This window comes from Oreochromis niloticus, linkage group LG3 (genome assembly GCF_001858045.2).
Source record: "Oreochromis niloticus isolate F11D_XX linkage group LG3, O_niloticus_UMD_NMBU, whole genome shotgun sequence".
NCBI lineage: Eukaryota > Metazoa > Chordata > Actinopteri > Cichliformes > Cichlidae > Oreochromis > Oreochromis niloticus.
The window spans coordinates 46,404,487-46,430,672 of NC_031967.2; the positions used below are offsets into that span (position 1 = coordinate 46,404,487).

Here is a 26,186-nt window from a genome sequence, read left to right on the forward strand (position 1 = left end):
TGTTGAAATATGGAAAATATGCCATGTTTATTACAATAAGCTTTCTGTACAAGTGTATACCTCAAAACCTCACTAGATGTCATGGGATACAGGACTGAGTTGTTGTACAAGATTGAAGTAAATTACCACTGTTAATCATGGATGCCACTAATGCTAAAACCCTGTAACAGATTGGAGACCTGCAAAGGGTGTGGCCTGTCTTTTATCTCAACTAAACTAGGTTTCAGCCCCAGCACACGACTGAACTGAATAAGTAGAAAAAAATGGATGAATGGGGGGCTTTAGAAGACAACTGTTTTTTTTCCTATAAGGTACACAAAAGGTTTAGTAATTGTGCTGTGGTTGTACTCTCTGGAGCCACATCAGTAAACGTGAAATTTAATCAGCATGTGGCAGTTTTGCAATGATGATTAGACTTCCTAGTTCCTGGTTTTGCAACTATTTACATAAAAGAAAAAGTACATAAGTGCTCATCTTAGAGATGTTTAACACTCCAAATTCGAAGGCTGAAACTACTGGCTGGTACTGAAATAGGTGACAGACTTCCATAATAGACCTGCAAGAAACTCTGAATTTGTAGTTATCCCTTCATTAATGAAGTGGCAGTCGCTTCAGATCTTAAGTTTTTTCACAGAGATACTAAACATCACCATGAAGTTGCTGATTGTGTCTGCACTTTTTTGTGCAATGATGGCTCTGACCACTGCTGCTGGTGAGTATTGCATTATTTATGTCTCTCTCTCTCTCTCTCTCTCTCTCTCTCTCTCAGAGAGTTAATTGTAACGAGAGTTAATCTCATTAAAATTACATTAACGCCATAACTGCATTAATGCGGCATTAACTCCGTTAACGAGTTACCGTGGATCGCCCCGTGCAAACACAGGCTGCACGGCGTCAATGCATTAGTGCAGTTAGCTTGTTAACGCCTTGACGCCGTATATACATTTTTTATGGAAAAATATGATAACTGTAAAACTGATGATCAATCATCTGCTGTTTCAATGTTGTCAGCTCTGCCAGCTAAAGAGGCCAGCAATGACACGGAGGTACTACTGCTCACAGGTCTGTGGACAGTTTCCAGGTTATAGTATCATCTTACAATCATACACATGAATAATGAAAAGTAAATCTTGTGTACAAATGTAATAAATGGAAAACTAATGATCAAAGTCAACATCTGTTTGAATATATCCAGCTCTTGAAGATGAAGAGGCCGGAAGTGGAATGGATTCAGTATTGTTTACAGGTCTGTGGAAAATTTGCAGATTTTCACAAAAATTAAACACATTTCTGTCCCACTAATCAGAAAAACCTTGTCCTGTACAATGTGAAGCTAAGTTTGTAGTACAAAGTAAATGTTTAAAGGTTTATTGGAGAAACTAGAATGAAAAAGAAATATATGTTATAGATACCCTTAAAAACTAAACTTTTACATATTGTTATGAGATCTCTGCCTATGAAAATAGCATCACCATTCCTGTATGATCTCTGTGGGAGATTAGAAGGATTCACAGCAAACAACTTTACAACATTTTTATTGTTCAGTGCGCATTAATATAAATGTATAGATTCTGGGGTTTTCTGTTGTTTTTCCTTGTTCTTATTGTAGGGTCTTCACCTAAAAACAGCTGTTGTTGTGATTTAGCATAATAAAAATAAAATTCAGTTCAACTGAATTTTTATGTTATCCTAAAACAGGAAATTTACACTTGCAGACCTCATATCAAATTTGTATTTAAATTTAGCCTGTTTGAATCTGTTTTCCTTTCTTTTGTATTTATTAATTCTTATTAATTTGATGATTTAGAAAATGTGTAAAATGTTTTTATACCAATGCTAGTCTGCAGCTTGGTTTGATTTGTAGTGCAGGTGTCAGAGCACTCCCCTTCTCCCACAGAGAGACGCTAAACTGGTTATCAACTAACTCAGACATTTGACCAGTCATAGTATGGTACTGGAAGCAGAGGTGCTTAATTTATAAAGAAATATGGACAAATTTGGAAAGGTTAAGCACAAAATACACATTGAAAGAAACATAGCAGTGTCCGAGTGAGCAAAAGCGCTGTAAAGTAGAATCATATTAACCTTGTGGGCTTTAAACACTTTTGTCAGACTAGAAGTGAGCTGCTCTAAAGGTTAACCTATTTGAAGCCAGGAAAGGAAGCTGTTAAATGAACAAGACATGGGGGAATATGATGAGTTATAAACAACAAAACTGCAGCCCTGATGGTGTTTAATGGTGTAAAATTAAAGAATAAATACAAAAACTAAATTCATTTCTAGGCATAGGATACTTTGTTCGATACCACTTTATAAAGTACTTTTTTTTTCAGGTGAACCTCATGATATGAAGCCAAAAAAACAATGCCCCAATGGTTGGACAGAGTACTCCAACCTCTGTTTTATCTATGTTTTTCATGCCATGTCTTGGGCTCAGGCTCAGGTAAAAATCTCGATTTTCTCGATTGTAAATTTAAAAATCCTATTTTGGTGAAATCCTATTTTTTTGCTTACTTTGGAAATTCTGCTGCCTGTTGATCTCCACTGTAGAGAAACTGTGACTTCATGAAAGCAAACCTTGCATCTGTACACACCTTTGAAGAGTACAAGTTTGTTCAGCACCTGATATTTAATTCCACACATGCAAGTCAACAGACATGGCTTGGAGGCTCAGATGCACAGGAGGTATTTGAGTCATCATTGTACAAATATTTATAGACATTATGAGATAGTTAAAAAATAATGCACCCATCAAACATTGTTCTTTCCCATCACTGTCTCTATACAATAGTTGTGGCCTTGCGGTTGAGGTTTAGCTTGTTTTTAAATGTATTCTTGTCTATTTTGTTCGTTTTTGCAGAATGGTTATTGGTTTTGGATTGATGGAACACAGTTCAGATACACAAACTGGTGTCCTGGACAGCCAAGCAACTATTATTATGAGCAATGCCTGCAGATGAATTTTGGAGGTAAATTTTGAAAGAAACCCCTGAAAGTATAGTGTGTGCTGGGTGTGCAATGGTATCTCATGTTTGGAGAATATTTTTCTTTGATAAACTGGCTACATAAGGGATGACAACATGTAAAAGAAATATTAAAAAAAATGGAATAAATAATAAAGACTAGACAAACTATGACAATCCAGTGCATGAGTCTGGCAAAAGCCATAATCATCCACTTGTGAAAGTAAATCTTTTGGGCATTTCCTTGGTCGTCAGACTATAATTCTGATTGCTGCAGTATATATACATATTTACAGAGTGATGTGATAGTATGATCAACAGTGAATATTGACTAATATTTTTGTTATTACATAAACCAAGATATTCCTTTCAGAGCTTTTCAAAGCTGATTTTTGGTCTTACAGGACACAAGTGTTGGGATGATGCATACTGTACCAAACTACTGTCATCTGTCTGCGTCAAGAAGATCTGATGATTTCTGCTGACATAAAGGCATGTTAATCCTGGCAAAGAAGCAATCAATCTCATGTATCCTCTAAAGAATCTGTTTCTGATGTTATAGCTTTACTTATTTTGTTTGGCTCTAATGCGACATAAGGAATGAAGTCACACGTGGCATAACTGGAGTTGGATTGTTTCTCTTTGTAGAAGCAAACTGAATGTGTAATGGAATGAATGCTTTTCTTGCAAAATGTTATTTCCCAAAATGAAGTTTTTCTTAATTTCTGTATCATTAAAATCTTAAGCATTGATATTTCTGAGTGAATGTAAATTTGAAGAGAAGCACATATTTACAGGGACAGGTAGTAAGCAAAGATTTTATTGATGTGCAACCTTTTAAAAATATTACATTTAAAAGAACATATGAAGTGGCAAAAATGGGGCTTGAAGGCCTGCTTGACTCTCTGAACCTCTTTTATCTCTATCAGTGGTTTGGGATGACTTTTACGGTAAGGCAAGGAGAGCCAGACCTCGGGATCTCATAAAACATCAGATCAGTGCTAGCGTGATAGCATACATACTGTTATGAAGCTTGTTTCTTGTATCCACTGAATTTACACTATAGTGATAACTTCCCAGTCAGTTTGAGATATTGTACATGCTTGGGTTTCCTTTTGCATGCAATAAAGAAGAACCAACAAGCTGCACATCTGGTAATAGTTAAAACGAGCACCTTCCACTAAGGTGGATACCTCAGACTCTTTACGAAAGACTTTTGGAGCCATCGTGAACACGAATACTCATTCTAATAACAGAAACCTGCACCATATGTTGAACCTTCAACATGCCCAAAAATGGAAGTTTTTTTATGTGTCCATTGGTGTATGTTTGTCTCTAAAGTGTGTGTTCAGGGCTGTGTCTATACAGTGTGATGTGTGCTCATACCTAAATGGGGTTTTGTGTACATAGGTGTGTGTTTAGCAAAGCAGGAGAAAGGAAAAAAACCTCATCCTAACAGATCTGTCAGTTTATTTGTCTTCTGTAAGTGCAAAAACTAAACCTGGTGTGCCAGAATGTCATACTAGGGAGGTTCTTTTAAATCCAAAGGGGGAGAAAGTCAGTCAGAAACCCAGGGGCACAGAGATGCTACAGGTCTAATTAGAAAATGTTTATTCCCAGGCCGGAAAGCAGGAATAAAACAAACAATTCTAAAAAAGAGTGAAAAAAAAGGGACCTCTACTCATGCTGGACTCCTATTGGAGGACAGCATGAGAACAGAAAACAAAAAAAACTCCTCTGCACAGAAAGCACATCAATGTCCACAGCACAACATTATGGAGCACGTGACAAGCAACTGGGGTGGGTAGGGGGTGAGGAGTAATCCCAAGCAAACACAGCAGCCATCCCGCCCTGCAGCTATTTTTCCAGCGCTGGGCCCAGACCCGCCGTGTTCTCCAGGAGGGAATAAGCGGCGAAGGCGTTTGGGAAGGGAGGGGGGATGAGTGAGTGCATATCAGTGTATGTGTATGTGTGTCCAGAGTTCAGCTGAGACAGTGTCCTTCGCCCTGCCAGGCTAAGTTAACAGTCTGCCAGCCAACCCAGGTGGCCTTGCTTGAAACGGGAAGAACAGTCTAAACACATTCGTTATCAGGGAGTTTTTGTTCGGCTCCAGCTTTGAGCCCACAGCTGGCGCCAAAGGGATAGCCGCATTATGATGGTGGTTTTTCTTTAGTGCGAACAACTCATGAGAATTTGCTCTACTGCGCCATCGAGTGGACGATTCAAGTGAAACAGGCTCAATGATTATAATGATGTGACGTGTAAACATCTAAATTGAATAAATAAATTGTTTTCATGGTTATTCATTCTGAATATTGTCTCAGTATGTCTGATACAAAAGAGAAAGTGGAAACTATCAGGACAGAGTTTTGGTATGATTATGTAAATGTGTAATCATGTTTATGTACATCTGCATAATGACACAAACTATTGTGTGGCGTGTCACTTTTTAAACAACTAAAAGACAGAAATCAGATTACAGGATCTGTGGTGTTGTTTATTTATATTATGGTACTTATCATTTGTGATATTTATTACTGTGTGCATACTTTATTAGGAGAGATGAGAGCTAAATATTCCCAGACAGGGGAAATCTTCTCTTCCTTGCTGGTTCCATTGAAGAAGAAATGCTCAAGTAACTATGTAACACGTATGTAATCCAATTCCACAACACAGTGCGATGGGGAATCAGCTGTGTTTTGCTGCACATTTTATTTCGAATCTGGCGCAAACCGGCGAGCCAGTTAATGAATCAGTCACGTGGTACGGGCTGCCCGCGAGGCCTCGAACATCACTGCATATGTAATCAAAGCAACCCTCGATACAAGCTTCACAAAAACTCCCCCGAGATTACCCGACACACGCTTCAAAGCTTCGACACACAAGACACATCACTACCTATAGGCCCAGGATCCTCCAGCAGCCACCAGGCCCAGGAGCCTCCAACAGCCACCAGGCCCAGGATCCACCACCAGGCACCAGGCCCAGGATCCACCATCAGGAATCAACAACTACACAGGTGTGTTTGCATCTTATTTGAGCCGCCTACAAAATGCCACCAAAGAAAGGCACAGTCTCCAAGGATGAGATGGAGGAGATTAAGAAATCTCTAAATTACATGTCAGGAGAGCTTTCTACTATCTCCAAACAACAGAAATTGCTTTTGGATATGATGGGAAAGATTAAAGAACTGCAAAAACTAAATAAAGAAAAGGACAAAAAAATAGCCCTACTTGAGTCCCGAGTGGCAGATCTAGAGCAGTACACCTGTATGAATGACTTAATAGTAAGTGGATTGGAAACCAAACACAGAACGTATGCCAGAGCTGTAGTGGCAGAGGAAGGCAGGGAGCCCACTGAAGCTGACATCGACTCTTTGGAGCAACAAATTCTCAATTTCTTTTGTGGCAAGGGAATTACCATTAATAGTAAAGATACTGAAGCTTGCCATCCTCTGCCTCGAAAAAATAATAGTGGAAAACCATCTATAATAATATGCTTTGTGAACAGAAAATCAAAAAAGGAGCTACTAAGACAAGCTAAGAAGCTGAGAGGAACCAATGTCTACATAAACGAGCATCTGACAAAGAAAAATGCTGACATAGCACGACAAGCACGAATACTTCTTTTTTTTTTTTTCGCCTGTCTCTTTTGCCATCAGAATTATTGTCTAAAGGCAAAGAAAGATGCCCAATGGATTTACTTTACCAAATGGACCATCCCGGCCTTGCCGTATTGGTCTATTTGATTCACCTTTGCTTTTATTGTTTATTTTATTTTATTTTCACTTGCTACACACGGGACAGACATGACTGGGGGAAAGAAAAGGGAGAAAGAAAGAGAGAAACGGTGATAAAGGGCAAAAAACAAAAACCAACAAAACAAACAGACAAAAATACATATATCAATCACCTGGATCACCTGTTGAAAAAGAAAAAAGAGAAAACAAGCCACTCTCTCGGAAAGAGCTGAGGAAAGCCCCAGATTGCTCAGCACTCACCCAACGTGGAGACAAACATAAATAGACACTGTACACACAATCACACTCCCCAAGTGTACTCTATACCCCAGGTCTAGGTACCCTTGCCCCTGGAGGGGGAAACTGCACCCAGACCCAGGTAGTGTTACCCTTTTCCCTGGGGTGGGGAGAAGCAGACTGCCCCCACTCAGCAGCTAAGAGCCAACAGAGCCCTTAATAGGCCAATTAGAGGAAATACCCCCAAAGTCCTATATGTATGTGTATGAGAGTGTGCGTAATGTGAATGTCTAAGTTGTGAGATAAAATTGAGGCACAGGCAGCCAGAAGGGGACAGAGGGGGGGATGCCTCCCCTGCACCCTGGTGACACACCTTTACCCCAAGGCCCTGCATGTGTGGGTGATTGTGGTGTAGCGGCAAGCACGAATACAAAACAAGATTCAATCAACATGGACTGCAAACTGCAACCGCACTGTTTACCTGCAAGGAGCTCCACTGTCGAGTCTGCTCTTTCTCCGCCCCTTGACAGAACCTTACCCATATATGAACATTGTATATAAGGATTTCGGACTAAAATCCTTTGAGTATACTGATCACAGACCATGGGACTTGGAAAATGATATAGACCCTGAAAACAATTTCTATGCCCATAAGTATGATCAAAAATGTGAGTATTATACAAATGAGCAGTTCAATCAAAATATAATAATGGATAATGTAATATCAATCATACATTTTAATAGTAGAAGCCTCAATTCAAACCATTCAAAAATCCTGGACTGTCTGGCACAGTTTTGTAAGAAATTCACTGTCATTGCAGTTTCAGAGACTTGGTTAGAGGGGGATCAAAACTTAGTGAAGATTGATGGCTATGACATGTATTGCATCAATAGAAATAAAAAAAAGGGGGAGGGGGTGTTGCCTTGTATACTGATAATAATTACAAATGTAGAATCATCAGTGAACTGTCACTAGCACTGGATAACATAATGAAATAGAAGCTGAAAAGTCAAAGAATCTGCAAATCAGCTGTATCTACAGGACCCCTGGATCATGTATAAAAATATTCACAGAGGAAATGTTGAAGATGTACAATCCCATTAACTACAAGAAAAGGACATTTATATGTGGTGATTTCAATATAGATTTGTTAAATCCAACTGTGAACAGTGCCATCACTGATTTTGTTCATACAATGTACAGCATTGGTCTTTATCCCTTAATCTGCCGTCCAACTAATAACCTCACATAGTGCTACACTTATTGATAATATTTTCACTAATGTTGTTGACAGGAATGTTGAAAGTGGATTAATAATAAATGACTTGAGTGACCATCTACCAGTTTTTGCAACAGTACAGAGCTACGCCAGGATTAACAGATGTGAACCTAATAAGAAATTAATTAGACATAAACACAAGAAGCAATTTGCCGCCTTAAGAAAGAGCTCAACAACCAAGACTGGAGTAACATCTATGTTTAAGATGTTGACGTGGCATATGAAAACTTAATAATAATATTAACTCTTTACAATAAACACTGTCCCCTGGTGAATAAAACAAAGAAAACTGAAAACTCAGGAAAAAAAACCATGGCTAACAAAGGGGATACTAAACGCATGCAAGAAAAAGAATCTGTTGTACAAAACATTTTAAAGAAAAGAACAATAGAAGCTGAACAAACTTATAAAAGGTATAAGAATAAATTGATAGGGATCATGAGAAGCAGCAAAAGAAATTACTACAGTAAACTTTTAGATGAAAATAAAAAAAATATGAAAAACATGTGGACAGTACTAAATAATATTGTAAATAAAGGAACTAAAGGATTGGAATATCCATATAACTTTCAAATACAACATACAACAACTGGTGACATAAAACAAATTGCAAATGGTTTTAATGACTATTTTCTTGATGTTGGTCCTGGCTTGGCTAAAGAAATTGTAAAAACTGGGCACCATCTTAAAACTAAAACTATTAATGTAGCAAACTCAATGTTTATGAGGGGAGTAGATGAAGAGGAAATTATGGAGTTACATCCTGTAACTCCAAGAAATCAACTGACTGTGATGGCATTGATATGCACTTAAGTAAAGATATTTTTGGATGTATTGTGAAACCATTTACTTACATTTGTAATCTGTCATTACAAAGTGGTTTATTTCCTGATAAGATGAAAATTGCAAAGGTAGTTCCAATATATAAAGCTGGAGATAAATACAGTTAAGCCCATAATTATTCATACCCCTGCCAAATTTTGACTTAAAGTTACTTTTATTCAACTAGCAAGTTATTTTTTGACTGGAAATGACACAGGCGTCTCACAAAAGATAATAAGATGATGTACAAGACGCATCATTGTGGAAAAAAAAATATTTCACAGCTTTTATTTACATTTGAGCAAAAAGTATCATGTCCAGAATTATTCATACCCTTTACAAACTGTCACAGTCTCTGGGAAAATCCAAAGTTCCATACCATTCCAAATAGTCAAAGCTGTTCTAAAGCATCCTAATTACCCTGATTAATTGGGAATAGCTGTTTTAATCAACTCAACAGGTGAAAAACAGCAGCTCTCTGCAGGTGGTCTGTGGACATTCATGGCTAAGACAAAGGAACTCAGTGAGGACCTGCAGCTGTGCATTGTGGCTGCTCACAAGTGAGGAATGGGCTACAAGGCCATATCCAAATGTTTTCAAGTTCCAGTGGCTACAGTGCAAAGTATTATTAAAAAATACAAGATGTTCCGCACTGTGGAAAATCTCAGAGGACGTTGTCGGAAGCCAAAAGCGACACCTGTGCTGGCCAGGAGAATAGTGAGAGAGGTGAAAAAGAATCCAAGGATCACCACCAAGGCCATTCTGGTGAATCTGGACTCTGCTGGTAGCAATGTCTCAAGGCAGACAGTCCAACGGACACTGTTGGGTTCCACGGATGCAGACCAAGGAAAACGTCACTTCTCCAGGCACTTCTAAGGCATGCAAAAGCTCATTTGGCCTTTGCAAATGCTCATCTGGACAAAGAAGAAGGTTTCTGGTCTTCAGTGTTATGGTCAGATGAAACAAAAATTGAATTATTTGGTCACAATGATGTTGCCTTCATTTGGCATAAAAAAGGAGAAGCCTTCAACCCACAGAACACCATCCCCACTGTCAAACATGGTGGTGGGAACCTAATGCTTTGGGGGTGTTTTTCAGCCAATGGACCAGGGAACCTAATCACAGTAAACAGCACCATGAAAAAAAGAGCAATACATGAAGATTCTCAACAACAACATCAGGCAGTCTGCAGAAAAACTTGGCCTTGGGAACCAGTGGACATTTTAGCACGACAATGACCCAAAACATACAGCAAAAGTAGTGAAGAAATGGTTAGCAGACAACAACATTAACGTTTTGCAGTGGCCTAGCCAGAGTCCTGACTTGAATCCAATTGAGAATCTGTGGAGGGAGCTAAAGATCAGGGTGATGGCAAGAAGACCCTCCAACCTGAAAGATTTGGAGCTCATTGCTAAAGATGAATGGGCAAAAATGCCTGTGGAGACATGCACAAAGCTGGTCTGCAATTATAGGAAGCGTTTGATTGCTGTAATAGCCAATAAAGGCTTTTTTCTATTGATTATTGAGAAGGGTATGAATAATTCTGGACATGATACTTTTTGCTAAAATATAAATAAAACCTGAGAAATATTTTTTTTCCACAATGATGCCTCTTGTACATCGTCTTATTATCTTTTGGGAGACACCTGTGTCATTTCTGCTCAAAAAAGAACTTGCTGGTTGAACAAAAGTAACTTTAAGTCAAAATTTGTCAGGGGTATGAATAATTATGGGCTTAACTGTATCTTCTCACAAACTATCAGCCCATCTCTCTACTACCGCAGTTTTCTAAGATACTGGAAAAAAAATATTTTACAATAGCTTATATGACTTTATCATAAAAAACAATGTTGGTATGGATTTAGACCCAAAAGGACCACAAGGCATGCCTTAATGGAGTTTATAGATACAGTAACAACTGCTATTGAAAACAAAGAATATGCTGTCGGAGTTTTTTCAGATTTAAAGAAAGCATTCGATACAGTTGATCACAGCCTTTTACTTAACAAACTATGTACATATGGGGTCAGAGGGGTGGCATTATCATTGGGTTAACAGTTACCTTAAAAACCGTAAACAATTTACCCAAATAAATGCCATAAAGTCAGAACTGAAACCTGTTGTGTGTGGGGTTCCCCAAGGATCAGTTTTGGGGCCGCTGCTTTTCATATTTTATATTAATGAGATATGTGCTATTTCAAAGTCTTTGAAAATAATATTATTTGCGGATGATACAAACTTACTGTGCTGTGGAAGTAACTTGGAACAACTTCTGAATGAACTAGAAAATGAATTAAATAACCTGAAGACCTGGTTTGACCATAATAACGTAACATTGAACCTGAGCAAAACAAAATTCATAATATTTGGGAATCGCACATATTCTACTAACAGTAAACTGACAATAAATAACACTGAATTAGACAGAGTATCTGAAATAAAATTCCTTGGTGTGATAATACATCACAAACTATCCTGGATTCCCCACATTACTCATATCAAAGGCAAAATATCGAAGTCTCTGGCAATTCTCTACAAGGTCAAGGATCTCATAAATCAAACATCATTATATACTCTGTATTGTTCTATTATACTGCCGTACATGACACACTGTGTGGAAGTGTGGGTAAACACGTATAAAACACACACTCATCCAATCTACATTCTGCAAAAAAGAGCAATAAGGATAATAAATAAAACTACTTCAATAGAACCATCAAATCCACTTTTTATCAAATTAAATATTCTCAAATTTAAAGATTTGGTTGACCTCAGAACTGCGCAAACAATGTACAAAGCAGCGAATAAATCTTTGCCCCACAACATTCAGAACTTGTTCCAAATAAGACCAAATACTCATGACCTGAGAGGAATCCTTATGTTCAGTAAGCCAGTAGTAAGGACAAATTTAACACATCAGAGCGTTACAGTCAGAGGAGTTAGTGTGTGGAACACCTGTACAGATGAAATCAAGACAAGTACATCAATACAAAAATTCATACGATTGTTCAGAAATAATAAATTGCATGAATATAGGAAATTTTCCTCTCAGTGACTGAGTTGTCTCATTGTGTCCTCATTTTTTATAGATCAAGACCTGAGTAACCCAAGCTTAAGTGTTCATTAAGGTGTTTGTCACATAGATATAAAATAAGCTCAGAGATTAAGCGGGTGTTATAGACAGGGTGATTAGTTTATGTAAAAATGTAGTTTGTTGTTGTTCTGGTTTACGTGCTGAAAATTGTTTTATTTGTGTATGTTCAGTGTGTTAGACTTGTACATAGTTAACCATATATGATCAAAAAATGTTGAATCCTGGATATGGATTTGTAAGCAATGAAATTGGGGGTAGGAACAAGAAAAGTGTAAACTTCATCCTACTCCTTTTCGAGCACACGCATTCTGTAGACATAGACATACATGAAAACTTTATCATTTTTAAGTTTTGTTTTTTGTTTTTTTTCTGTTGTTATTTCAATTATATTTGCATGTTCGAAATAAATTATATCTATCTATCTATCTATCTATCTATCTATCTATCTATTTTTGTATGTTTCCATAATATAATAAAGTACAATATTAAGCATTTTACAAATTTTAGTTTTACCAGGGATGTCAAAACAAGTCTTTAATCAATGTATATACCCACCTAAAAGTTCAAAGACTCATCCACACTGAATGTCCTCTGATTGGACTAAATTGTACCCAAGTGTGAAGCAATGAGAATTAGCAGCTCTAAATCTAAAGTTTAGGTTGTCAGCTAGAGACGGATGTACAGTCCAGATAATTGACCAGATGACAGGCATATGGTCAGCTTCATCACCACATTCACTGCATAACACAGAAGATGCAGAACAACATAAATAATAAACATATTGTTGCATGCAGAGAAATCTTAGCAAAGGAGCTCTACAATAAGTTAAAACTTGCCATTCAAACCCAAGCTGGTAGGGGGAGCTTTATATTAAATACTTGCTTGTGCTACAATGTGCTTCAAGAGTCAATAACAGCATAACAGAACTCACTTATGGTACTGCATTCTTTCTATAAAACAATAACTGTCAGTGACTTTGAACCGCAGTATAAACACAACATTCAAGATAACAGTTGAAAGTAACGTAACCATAAACAATAAATAAGAACATCTAAACAGCAGCACATGTCCCAAGGCATGATGGGAGAGAACTAGCTGCTCCCCCAACACGCCACAATATCTAAATCTATAAAATAAAAAACAAACAAAAAAAAAACAACAAGAAAAGAAACGTACATAACACAAACATAACAATAAAAATACATTATTATTAATAAGGAAAAACTGAACAGAATATTAACAAATAAATACATTTGCAGAAATAACAGTAGTAGAAAACTGTTGTACAATCACCATCCCAGGCCATGAAGTCGCACTGCCCTTAATTAGACAGTTGTGGAACAATTCAAAGAATGTGCCTTGTCTATATGTTGGCTACAAACAAAAAGGTCATTATTTACTAAATATGCCTTATGAAACTATCTTGTCTGTACAAGTTTCCAATGTGACAGCTTTTCATCTGACATGCTCAGTTATTTCTTGTTCGTCATTTTGCCATAAAAAGCATAGAAATCATGAAAAAGAGCGTATCTAAAGATATGACTTATTTGTAAATACTTACAGATCATTGTCAGATCCACAATTAGGCAACAGCCTTGGTGAAACTGTGAAGGAACCACAGCTTTTAAAAAATATGCTTTAAAAGTGAAGTTCAAGTGAAGTTTAATTTCAATTTCAAAAAGTGATGAACAATTTCATAAGAGCTATTTTTCAATCACTGACCTGTAAGATTCTTGGTAAATAAGTTAAAATTTTCTGCACAAAACACATCTTAACATGAAAAAGATTTTTACTGAGGTCGCTGAGGTCAATGTCCAAAACACAATGGTACATTTAATGCACATTGACCTCAATGACCTCAGTTTCTCCACCAGCTGCTGCGCATTGGGGATGGAAAAGGTTGAAATTGATGTAGAGGAGCCTGGCTTCTGTAATGAGATTTGGCAAAAGTACAGACATTCTGCACTTAAGTAGAAGTACTGGCACTGAAATATACTCAAAGTAAGGAAGTAAAAAGCTGTTTTTGGAGGACGTTTCTGTTTGTGTGCAAAGCTAACTGAGCCTTGTGCTATAATAACATAATAAAAAAATAATATAAGCAGATAGGAAAACAAACTTTACTGTAACCTTTTTTTTCTAATTATACTCTCTTTGAATCAGAAGAAAAATAATAAAAATAAAATAAATTATATTTCTGTTGTCTACATTGTAGAGGGTGACTTTGCCTGTAAACAGGATCTCACCATCATCAGCTAAAATTCATACAAATCTCTGCTACACTTGATGTAACTCTGACCAAGAAATCACAGCCACTGTACACTGTTCTTTACTTCACAGTACAGCAAACTATCCTGTTTATCCCATTTAATTTTAGATTTAATCATCACATTATAAAAATGAGTGTAAACAAACAAACCAAAAAAAATTACAAAAATAGAAGAAGTACAGAAATAAAAACTCATCACACTTCTATAAAATATTCATAACCCTGCAGCATTGTTGGCTGTCAAATGTAATGAGATCAAGGAGATATACAGGCTTTCTTCGTAATTTCTGACCTGAAAAGATTTTCTAGGATCCTCAAGACAACTAACATTAGAGCAAAAGGTCTGAAGTCAAATAGGGATTTAAGATAACTGGATTTATGAACAGGGACTATGAAAGCATTTTTTGTACATGCTGCACATATCGTGCTGTAAAGAAAATGCCATGGAACTGTTAGGGTCGAAGATTTTGGATTGTTTTAATTTAAATGATTAGTTAGAGCTGCTTTAATTATTTTTTCATATACACAATGCATTTGTGCTCATAACCGAGTTGGCGCTTCGTGTTTTGAGGGTTTTAAGCTTTGTCTGGCGTTATATTGTGGACGTTGAGTGCAGAGGGATATTTTGCAGCATGCTTACACATACAGTGATAATGGTTAGAATATTCTCTCTAGGTCAGGAAGTCCAAATAAGATTTCCTGACCTGGGCCTTAGAAATCCGCAGATAGCCAAGGCTAAGCAGCGGTTGTTTTTCTTCTCTGTCTTTCTGATTCCAGGAGGAGCAGATACGAGGCGAGGTTGGAAAGAACGGAATGGATTTGAATGGAGCCATCAGGATGGGTGCTGGCAGAAAATGGCCATAATAATCTTTTGTTATTGTCACAGTATATAAGCTGTACAGCCCGATGAGGGTCATTTTTTTGTGAAGCAGTTGGCTGATTCACACAAAAGTACAGTTCTGTAACTTGTAATTTCAACTGCCAAAGCAAATTAAATCCTTTAAATGACATTTAATATTTTCTCCTGAAAAATATTTTTTCCTTCTGAAAAATGTGAGCACAACAGCATGCAGGAGTGAGCTGTTGTGCATCATTTGAGTAAATTACCTCAGATAATCACTAACGCTAACACCATGAAAATCCTGCAACAGACTGGTGACAGGTCAAGGGTGTAACCTCTCTCTTATCTTATGAAAACTTAGATGGAACTTATTTCCCCACCACAACTATGGATTAGCTAATCAGAAGTTTATTTGTCCTGTGGTTGTACTCTGCAGCACCTCCTTTTTAAGCATAAAGAAATGTCAAGTTTAGTCAGCAGTTGCAGTCATGCAATGAAATTCTGACTGGTTTTGCAACTATGTATATACAAGCAACAGTATATAAGTGCTCAAAGGCTGAAACTACTGGCTGACACTGGCACAGAAAAAGGAGATGATACTCTACTAATCATAACCATGAAGCTGCTGATTGTGTCTGCAACCTTTTGTGCAGTTGTGGCTCTCACCACTGCTACTGGTGAGTACTGCAGAATATATATACACATAAATATTTAGATAGATAGATAGATAGATAGATAGATAGATAGATAGATAGATAGATAGATAGATAGATAGATTTATATATAACTTGTATTTTTTTTCTTCTGTAAAGATATGATAATTGTAAAACTGATGGTCAGTTATCTGTTGTTCTCTGCCAGCTACGAAGGCCAGGAATGGGACTGTGGTGCGACCACTCACAGGTCTGTGGACATTTTCCACACTATGAATCAAATTAATTACATATCTGTCATGCTGATCAGCAGCATCTCAGTGTCCTGTATGATATGCAGCTATTTTAAGGTTTATAAGAGTAGTCTCAAGATGCTTTAAATTGTAAGTTTAAAACGCTATAATCATCAGAGAAAATCCAACCATCAAATGACCCCCCCATGAGCTTATGATATGAATCTAAGTTTTTTCTGCTGCAGGTTTAGCTTTCAGATTAGAGATGAATATTTATTAAATCACCTCCTACTGATCAATCAATTCCTGTATAATCACTCATAATTTTACAATAATTTTATTGTTCTACAAACATTAATATATGATCTCAAAAAAGCACAGTAACTGTTGATGTTTAAATGTATTCCACCTAATGTTCTTATGTGCAGCCATTACCTTAGAAATGGTATTAGAGTTAATAGTATTTCTGTTGCTGCAGTGTAATCTTTTGCCTTTTTTGCCTTATTTGTGTGTTTTTGCCCTTGCGGTTGTGTTGTCTGTTTGTGTTTGTTTTTTTCCTTTATATTAAAAACCTTTATATATATATATAAAAGAAATAGTATTAGAAATAGTACAAGCACAATAATTAAATTAAAAAGGTTTATCTTTGCATTCTATCCACAAACTCACCAGATGTTCCATAGCATCAATCTCTTGTCCTTTTTACAGCAGTGTTGCCAGTGGTAGATTTTTTTTATGCTCTTTAGTATTTTGTCTCGTTTTTCATCACCTGATAGTGTCTAATAGTAGAAGTAGGGATTGTTCTGTATGTAAGAAGTATGATGACACTTGAAATTCCCCTCATGGATTGATTAGATGCTGCCTACGCCACCCTTTTCATGTGAGCAGGGGAAACCCTGGGTTAACTTAATGAGTTGTACTCACTTTGGTGTACAGGGTTCAGAGCAAAACATAAATGTGACTCTGCTGTGGCGCTGGTTCTTCTAGGGAAGAGGGCTCAGCAAAGTCCAAACAGATTTGTTTACTGTTCTATTTCAGGTAACACAACATCAGAGGCCTGATATACAAAGTAAATTCAGAATGCTCAGGGTATCTTATCTGGCTTCACGGATTTTAACTTTGGAAATCAGGATAATCAATCATATGAAGCTGCTTATCTATTCACTATGTTAACACTGGGTTTTCCTTGCACATTCACATTAAAAGGTGTAGTGTTGGCAGCGTATCAGTAATTGTAATCAGTAATTGTACTGATTTTATGAAGGAACATAAATGAGAATACGACAAGGTTAAATGCACACTACAGACTAAAAGAAACAGCACTGTACAGTAACAGATCAATCGTTTGTGCTTTAAGCACTTTAAACAGCCTATTTTGAGCTAGGAAAGACAGCTGATAAAAATGCCAACTGTGTAAGTGAACAATCCTACCAATATCACCAGTCTATGAGGAGAATCTGATGGGTTATAACCAGTGATGGGAATAACGGCGTTACAAGTAACGGCGTTACTAACGGCGTTACTTTTTTCAGTAACGAGTAATCTAACTAATTACTATTCCTATCGTTACAACGCCGTTACAGTTACTAACAAGGTAACGCGGTCCGTTACTATTTTTCAACAAACAGTTGAAGCTGTGTTCAGTTCACCGCATCTTATATCAGCTGCAGGAAGTAGCTGTAAGTAATCTGGGCGCTACAGCTTTAAGCAGCTGCGCGCTCCCGCACAGACGGTAATCACGATCACTGTCTAGCACAACACCTGGAGCTAAGGAGGCAAAACAATCGCATGAGTGCTGCTGTTTGACTGAGGAAGAATAAAGTAGTCGTGGTAAGCCGATCACATGACCACTTAAAGACAAAGCAACAAGGTGCTAGTTTATAAATTGTGTCGATAGGCCACGTAAAACCAGAGTCATGATAAACGATATATACGCGGCGTTTTTTCCTCAATAGTTTCGCCACGTTAGCGCTAGCAAGCACTCTCTGCTTATGAGCAAAAAAACAAAACAAAACAGGGGAAGTTTTAGGAGTGACGGCGAGAGAAAGAGAGAGGGAGAGAGAGAAAGAGGGAGAGAGAAAGAGAGAGGGAGAGAGAGCAGGAAAAGAGAGAGAGAGAAAGAGAGAGCGAGTTTTGAGATGTGAGATTTGTGACGTTTAGCGTGTTTGGAGTGTGTAGTTAATGTGTTGTCTTGTGTAGTTAGTGTGTAGTGTTGTGGATAGTTTTGTGTTGTGTGTCAGAACAATGAGGCGACTGCTGTCTCCAGGTAGAAACAGCAGTGATACACCTGCTGCTGTCAGACCTGCAGGTATCAGGCTGTGATGTTCTCCTTTATAGTGGACAGAAATGATTTTTTTGGAGTGGCACAAATAATTTGTGTGGCATCTTATTGAAGAACAGCTGATTGTTCTGTAAATAGTTTGAAATGGTTATTTAAAAAAAGGGTAAAAGGTAAATGGATGCAAATAACTTTGTTGTTTGCAAAACTTGTGCATAGGATTTTAAAATTGACAATTAATATTTGCATTTGAAGTTATAAAATATGATTCATTAAACATGTTTATGGTTGTTACAGTAAAAATATAACTTTTTCTACTCTGATTTTATGTTTTTTGTCTGATTTTAGATCAATTCTGGTTATACAGTATGACAAAATGAGAACATAACTGTAAATTCAGGCACGTGAGGTTGCGCTAAAAAGAATGATACCAAACAAGGCAAAGCAAATAGTTTTTAAAGGTAAAATGTGGAGAGAAAATCAAGAGTAGTAAAAAAATGGCCAATTATACCCTGGACGCCAGAGGGTTAAACGTTCTTTGTTTTTTTTTTTAAGTAACGCAATAGTTACTTTTCCAAGTAATTAATTACTTTTAGAATATTGTAACTCAGTTACTAACTCAGTTACTTTTTTGAAGAAGTAACTAGTAACTATAATTGAATTACTATTTGAAAGTAACTTGCCCAACACTGGTTATAACTGAGCATTCTGTTAAAATATTTAAAGTTTGCATTGGACAGCTTTTGTTTTATTCTTTCAACTGCAACCGCAATGGTGTTTAATGGTCCAAAAGTAAAGAATAAATACAGTAAAATAAATTCAAATGTAGGCTTAGGCTACATGAAAATGTGATATTGGGTTAGCAAGTGCAAATACCTGCTCTGTTTTAGGCTCGTGTATTAATGCCTACAGAACAGTAAGATGACTTTGAAATTGTTTCAAGCAAATAGAAAAAACAACTCAAGGAATTAAGTTGCATATAAGAAACTATAGCCAATGCTGATGCTCGTTGGGTAAACACCAAGACTGTAGATGCTGTTAAAAAAAAAAAACACACACACAACTACTCTCTGATCTTCTAAGAGTGGTGATGCTATTTTCAGGAAAAGTAACTGGTCAGTAGGCAGTGATTTTTCTACCTGTGAACTGTTGATGTCTAATTTTGCACTAATTTAGCATTGACCAAACTCTAACAACATGCTGTAGATCATGGATAAAATCTGGTCTATCCAAATTCAGTGAATGCTGTGAAGTAAATTTTGCCTCATTTTCAGGAAAACAATGTCCCCGCGGTTGGATAAAGCAGTTCAAAGAATGTTTCCTCTATGTTTCTCATGCCCTGTCTTGGGCTCGGGCTCAGGTTAATATGTTGATCCACTATTGATTCATTATGCATTGACTTTAATACACTGATATTTTTAATATCTACCTTGGTGAAATACTTAATCTTTCTGTTTACTTTGGAATTCTGCGGTTTGTTGATCTCCCCTGTAGAGAAACTGTGCGCAACTGAAGGCAAACCTTGCATCTGTTCACAGCATCATGCAGTACCAGTTCATTCAGAAGCTGATATTTCATGCTACGCATGCGAATGAGGAAGCATGGCTAGGAGCCTCAGATGCACAAGAGGTAACTGACTCATCATTGTACAAATTTTTAAAAAGTATCCAGCCATAGAGCATTGTACGTTGGGGGGGTTGCTTGTTTTAAATTTATTATTGTCTTTTTTTTTTTTTTTTGCTTTCTAGACTGGTTATTGGTTTTGGAGTGATGGAACACAGTTTAACTACTCAGATTGGTGTCCTGGACAGCCAAACAATGACTATTTTACCAGTGAGCGATGCCTGCAGATAAATTCTTCAGGTAAGGCTAACATTTAATGATTATTCATTATGTTAAACTCTTTTCCCTCGTCCCCAACAAGTCCCAGGGGATAGTTTCCCCTCACAATATTCATCTTAGTGTCCAATGTGACCATGATTTCACTTAATCTTGATTTTTGGTGTTTACAGAAAAGAAGTGTTGGGATAATAAGAGCTGTACCAACCTCCTCCCATCTGTCTGTGTCAAGAACATCGAATCATTCCTGGGTCACAGCAAAGCATGATACACCTGGCAACAAAGTAAACAATCTCATATCCCCTAAAGAATCTGTTTCTGATATTGCAACTGTACCTATTTTCTTTGCTGTGATGCTACATAAGGAATGAAATGACAAGTGATATAACTTGGAGTTGGGTTGTTTCTTTTAATAGGAACAGACTGAATATGTAATGGAAAATAATTATTTGCTTGCAAAACTTTATTTTTCCAGAATAAACTGCTTCTTTCTTATTTTCTGCAACATTAAAAATATTTGCACTGACACTTCTCTTTGAATGTGAAACAAATTTACAGGAGCTAAATGTGTAGAGTAGGGCAGGTGATGACTAAAGATTGTGTTTATATCTAACCATTTGGTTTTAAGTAAAAATACCAGAGAGCACATGATGCTGTGGAAAGAATGGGGCTTGAAGGCCTGATTTACTCTCTGAACAAAAAAGGATTTCTATTTATTGTCAAAAATTACAAAAATGAACACTTGTAATGCAACTTCAGTTGAAGGATGACTTATTCAAAATGCACAAACCTAAGAAAGCATAGCCAAGAAGCAAAGTGCTCCTCTGGGAGGTTTTGGTATTAAGCATGCAGACTCAAAAAACCATAAGAAGATCAGTTCTTCACTCATGCTATGTTGATTTCTGAATACTGTGTGAAACTTTTCAAATAAACCATTCTTCAGCAAATTATAAATTACCTGTTTTACAATTACACTTTCAAGAAGATAGTTAAACCAGCTGGGTCAGGTGATGGATTTTTAAGTAATGGTTTAATTACTGCCAATTTAAATGTCTGTGGTGCACAGCCCATTAATAGAGGTTGATTTATCATATTTAAGAAAGCATTAATTAATGGTAAGACTTCATTCAGCAGTTCTGTAGGGATGGGGTGCAATAGACAGGGATGGAAGAAGTGATTAATTAAGTTAAATCAGAAAGATTATGGGCCCAGTTTAGCTCAGTGGGTGACCAGGTGGCCAGACAGCAGCGGTTTTCAGATTCGAGTCTGACCCCTATAGCCATTTGCTGCATGCCTTCCCTTTCTCTCCTAACTTTCTTCCTGTCTGTCTTCACAGTTTCATTGTCAAATAAAAAATAATCTTTAAAAAAAGCTCAATTGGATCTTTAAGAGTTTAGATAAATAAATAAATTAGTTGTATTTAATGATATATCTGTGAGATCATTATGTATAATTTTCTTTCTAATGGTAAATATTTTATTTATTTAAAGGAAGGCTTGGCTAAACAGTGCTCCGACTCTGTCAGCCTGGCTACAGCGCTGAAGAGAAACTTAGGGTTATTCTTATTTTCTTCAATCAGTGACAAATGTCCTAGCTTAAAGGAGAGCTTTCTTTATAGAACATCAAAGTCTTTTTTCAGGCTAAATTAACATCTTCCAAACTAGTGAGATGCCATTCTCAAGGCAACAGGAATGTGGGAACATGGAACATGAAATCGTACTTCAGAATCAGTTTGTTACAAAAGAAGTTATTTCTGTTTTACTACATAAACATAGTGCAGGGATCAGTATAAGGATGCTGAAAAGATGGTGCAGAAAGCTGCATCTGGTCAGAAGGAAAGAAACACACAAACTTGGAAGAGTTGGCCAGATTCATACAGTGTGAAATGGATGGCAATGGACAGGTGCAAGGACACCGATGGTTACACCCTTGCACAATAAATGTATGTTGTATCTGGGACACAGTAAGACGGCTGATCAATTTATTTCACTAACTCATTGACACAAGGCATTTTGTAGGGATATAGCAGCCATAGCAGTTTGCCCTGAAACAAATGTAATCTTTTGAATAAAAATATATATTTTTTTCATAATGTGCCATTAATACTCTTTTTGTGAAATAGACTACAGAAAGAAAAAGAGAGGAGAGTAACCCAGGTCTGCCAGAACCATAACCATTAGATTTGAATACAGTATTCAAATCTAATGATTATCCAGCCTGACTATCGTCTGTGTTATCTTTGTGTTTGTCTTTCTAGGGACCAGTTTAACCCATTTTAGTGTGGAGATGCCTGCAGCAGGAAGACGATTTTGCTGCTAGTCACAACTTTAAAACCCTTGATGGAAATGAGATAATTTTTTAGAATTAATCTACTATACCGAATACAAAATACACCAGAGCTAATATCTATAATAATGTAAATATGCTATAGAAACAATTTTGAAAGTAGACCACTAATTTAAAAAGTTGAAATAATAAATAATAATTAGATGTCACAATCAACACAAATAGGAGATTTTTCACAGTACTTGTTTTGAGTGTTACTGGCATTGCTATTGATATACTCGATATTTGGATTGATCGGCCCACCTTTATCAAACGCATGTCCAAGTTTATAAATTTACTTCTTTTGATTGTAAACTTCACCCCAAACACAAGAATGTTGCAAAAAGAAAATATGGCATGACAAAACAAAAACAATTCTTAGAAACTATTGGGTTGCCTAAATCAAATTTAAATTTGAATATTTCTGTATTTATAGAGGCGTGTGAGTGTATTTATAAGCAAGTCTATTGCTTACTTTTCATGCAGAACTGTTGCAGATTTCTGAGAATTTTATGGTGAATTAAATAGGCAAATTTCCTTTTTGCTCTTTTCTACATCTACTGCACATGAAAAGGACAGTGTGTTTACACAGCTTCACACACAAAATGAATATGGTTTATTTATTCAAATATACCAAACATATTTTACAAACACCTTTTTCTTGAACACAGCAGTAGTTTAAACATTTTTTGTCATGGTTTACATCATAAATATGCTCTAACTCTTCCATGACTCACGGCCTCTACATCAGTTAATGAACATGTTTGCAGAATCAAATACAACCTACTCATTATATGACTGCATACTTGAAAAATTCAAAATGAATTTATGAATTCTTAGTTATTATGAGTTTGAACTGAAATAGACGTTATGAATGTTGTTTTTGAAACACTACTCATCCTAGTACAGATTCATCATACTACAGCATATATTATATCATGCATTATATAAAATTCACATTAACTTAGACCTTTGATCACCAACAATTCAGTTGAGTAAGGCTTACAGAGATGAAGAACAGGTAATATAGGATCCTTTCTTTAAAAAATTAATCAATACAATAATAATAATGATAAAAACAGAGTAATGATCAGCACAAACACACACATATATGTTTTGCGTGTGATAACTCTGATGTAAGTGACATGACTTTTCTTAAACTTGAAAGGACATTTAAGCATATTAAGTGTTTACTAGAACAAGCAGAGTTCAGCATTGTGCTGGTCTACAACTTTATGATGCAATTAAATGTTAAACCAAAGCCTGTTGTATAATGAGCTTAAGAAGTTTTCTCATCTATTAATATCACATTTATATAATGCCATGGTCCCTCAGTCTACCTATGCTGGCTCATCACATTGTGTGGTCTGTGAAGAGAACTGCAGGTACTGCCTGAAGCCCTGGGCAGAGATGACGAGTAGGTAATTGAATTCTGGTAAGCCCAAATTCTATGACCTAAGTAGTTTAAATTTAAATTAAATTTGTTTTCATCTTTTTTTAAGAGAAACTCTAAGGCAGAAATCAGATCAGCTGTGTGCTGGTGTGAGTGGTCTCCCCATGCAACTGCCTTAATGGTTCTTGTCAAAGGACCTGCTATATCATTAGTCTGTGAGACTACAGAGCTCTGTAGCTTCTCATATAGATCTTATATAAAGGTAAAGAAGGCCCTCTTCCTCCGTGTCCTGAGGAAGAATAACCTGGACCAGAAGGCCTTCTGGCATTACTCAGTGGAGAGCTTGCTTTCCTAATTCCTGGGTGTTTTAGTATGCAGCGGCCACTACTGAGAACGGGAAGGCTGTGCAGAGGGCAATTAACACCACCCAAAAAAATCATTGGCTGCCCTCTGCCAACCCTGGAGGCCATCGCCAGATCCTCTTGTCTCAGGAAAACCAGCACCATCATAGGTGACCCCTTGCACCCTGCTCACCACCTGTTTGACCTCCTGCTTTCTGGTCCGTGCCTCAGGTCAATAAGGTCCCACACCTCCAGATTCACCAACAGCTTCTTACCCTGGGCCATTCGGACTGTTAACAAACACTATCCCCCCACACACCACTCCTGCCCACCCACCTCACCAACCTGAGCCATGGTCTCAGTAACTACTATCACTCAAGTTACTCACATACGTACTCTATACTTAGACCAAGTCCTTTTGCACTGCTTCCAAGCACTTTGCTCTCTAATGTGTGCCTTTCTCTTGTTTTGTACATATTCCTCAGTTTGTATATATTTCTCGTGACTCTATATATCTCTTCTGTATAAATGTCTTTACACAGTAGAAAATATAAATGTCTTTACTATTTATATATTTTTTTAATCCTGCACAGTTGGTGCGGAGCAACCCCAGTTTCGCTGTACATGTACAATTGAAGGCTATTCTATTCTATTCTAGTCTATATCTAGAAGTAAGCACAGCGAAAAAGAGATGGCTACAAATTACATACATAAAAACTGAATAAGGTGTGGAGAATAATTTGTCATTCTGCAGGTCTAACACATCTAAGTCCAAACCATATCTTCAATGGCATCTGCAACATGAGAGTTTTCCTGCCCTGTGCAGATAAACAAAACTGCTGGGCAGGTTAAACCAGGTTGCACTTGTGCTCACTACACACTTGATGTCATTGGTCAACAAAGATGACTTAGCCAGAGCAGAGGAAAGAAGAAGACCAATAAACCACAACCATAGCGTGCCTGATATAACTGTCATGGTCGAGAAGGCTCTCTGCTTGGATTGGTCAACCAGTTCTTTTCCCCTGTCGCCTTTCCCTGGCCCTGGGCGAATCAGGACACAGAGAACAGAAATGCTGCAGAAAGATATGGCTATTACTGAGAAAGCCAAAAAGCAGAACAATGGGATTGTTGTGTTATTAGGTAGAAGTACAGCTGTGACACTAATTAGACCAAAGGACAACAGTCAAACACAGATGATGCTGATGTTTCTGATCCTCACTCCACGAGTATTTCTTAGATCCAGGTAGGTAATGGGGTGAACTACAGCCAAGTAACGCTCTACATAGGTCAGGATATGAAAAAACATCTCTCCATAGAGACCAATGTTAGTAGTATAGAAGCCCACTATTGCCAAAGCAGAGTGATTAGTGTATATGCCACAAACGTTAAGCAGGCACCCCAAGACCCAGATCATCTCCATAGCAGCAGTGTGGTAGGTAAAGAGGTCAGAGTGGCTTGCTGTTTTAAAGGAACCCTGCTGTCTCCATCATTGATAACCAAGGTGGAGGACAAAGGCGGAGAGAGGGAGGAGGAGGATGACTCTCAATGCAGTGATGGCAGTAGACATGTAAGTGCAAACTTTGGAGCAGTAGTACTGCAGATCATCATCAAATGTATATTTAGAGTTGACTGACATATCACCTGCAAATTTTCAAAGTTGAAAAAGGAAGTAGAAGAAAAAAAACAGAATCTTTTTAATGGCATGAACAAAAGCAAAAAAAATTAATTAATTAAAAAGTGAATTATTTCAGTTTCATTTGATTTTTTAAAAATGTAATTAGGTTTACAAAATCCTACATGAGATTAAGGAACTGCATATGAACAGCAGTTCACTTTAGCTCCATTTCCACCTTTATGTCACTCAATTACAGTGATGGTCAGT

General features: G+C 37.1%; 2 protein-coding genes across 2 annotated transcripts; both read left to right on the forward strand.

The window, feature by feature from the left end:
• The first annotated feature begins 412 nt into the window (after window positions 1-412).
• LOC106096552 (ladderlectin-like) lies at window positions 413-2,718 on the forward strand. The gene is made up of 5 exons (XM_025905100.1): window positions 413-712; window positions 1,012-1,062; window positions 1,196-1,246; window positions 2,334-2,443; window positions 2,551-2,718. The coding sequence occupies exons 1-5, from the start codon at window positions 595-597 to the stop codon at window positions 2,716-2,718; spliced, it is 498 nt and encodes a 165-aa protein (XP_025760885.1). The 5' UTR covers window positions 413-594.
• Window positions 2,719-15,822: 13,104 nt separating this feature from the next.
• On the forward strand, window positions 15,823-21,478 carry LOC100696135 (ladderlectin). Its single transcript, XM_005460624.4, has 6 exons — window positions 15,823-15,919; window positions 16,104-16,145; window positions 19,681-19,766; window positions 19,901-20,035; window positions 20,155-20,269; window positions 20,419-21,478. Exons 1-6 carry the CDS (start codon window positions 15,859-15,861, stop codon window positions 20,511-20,513), a joined length of 534 nt encoding a protein of 177 aa, XP_005460681.2. The 5' UTR covers window positions 15,823-15,858; the 3' UTR covers window positions 20,514-21,478.
• Window positions 21,479-26,186: the final 4,708 nt, after the last annotated feature.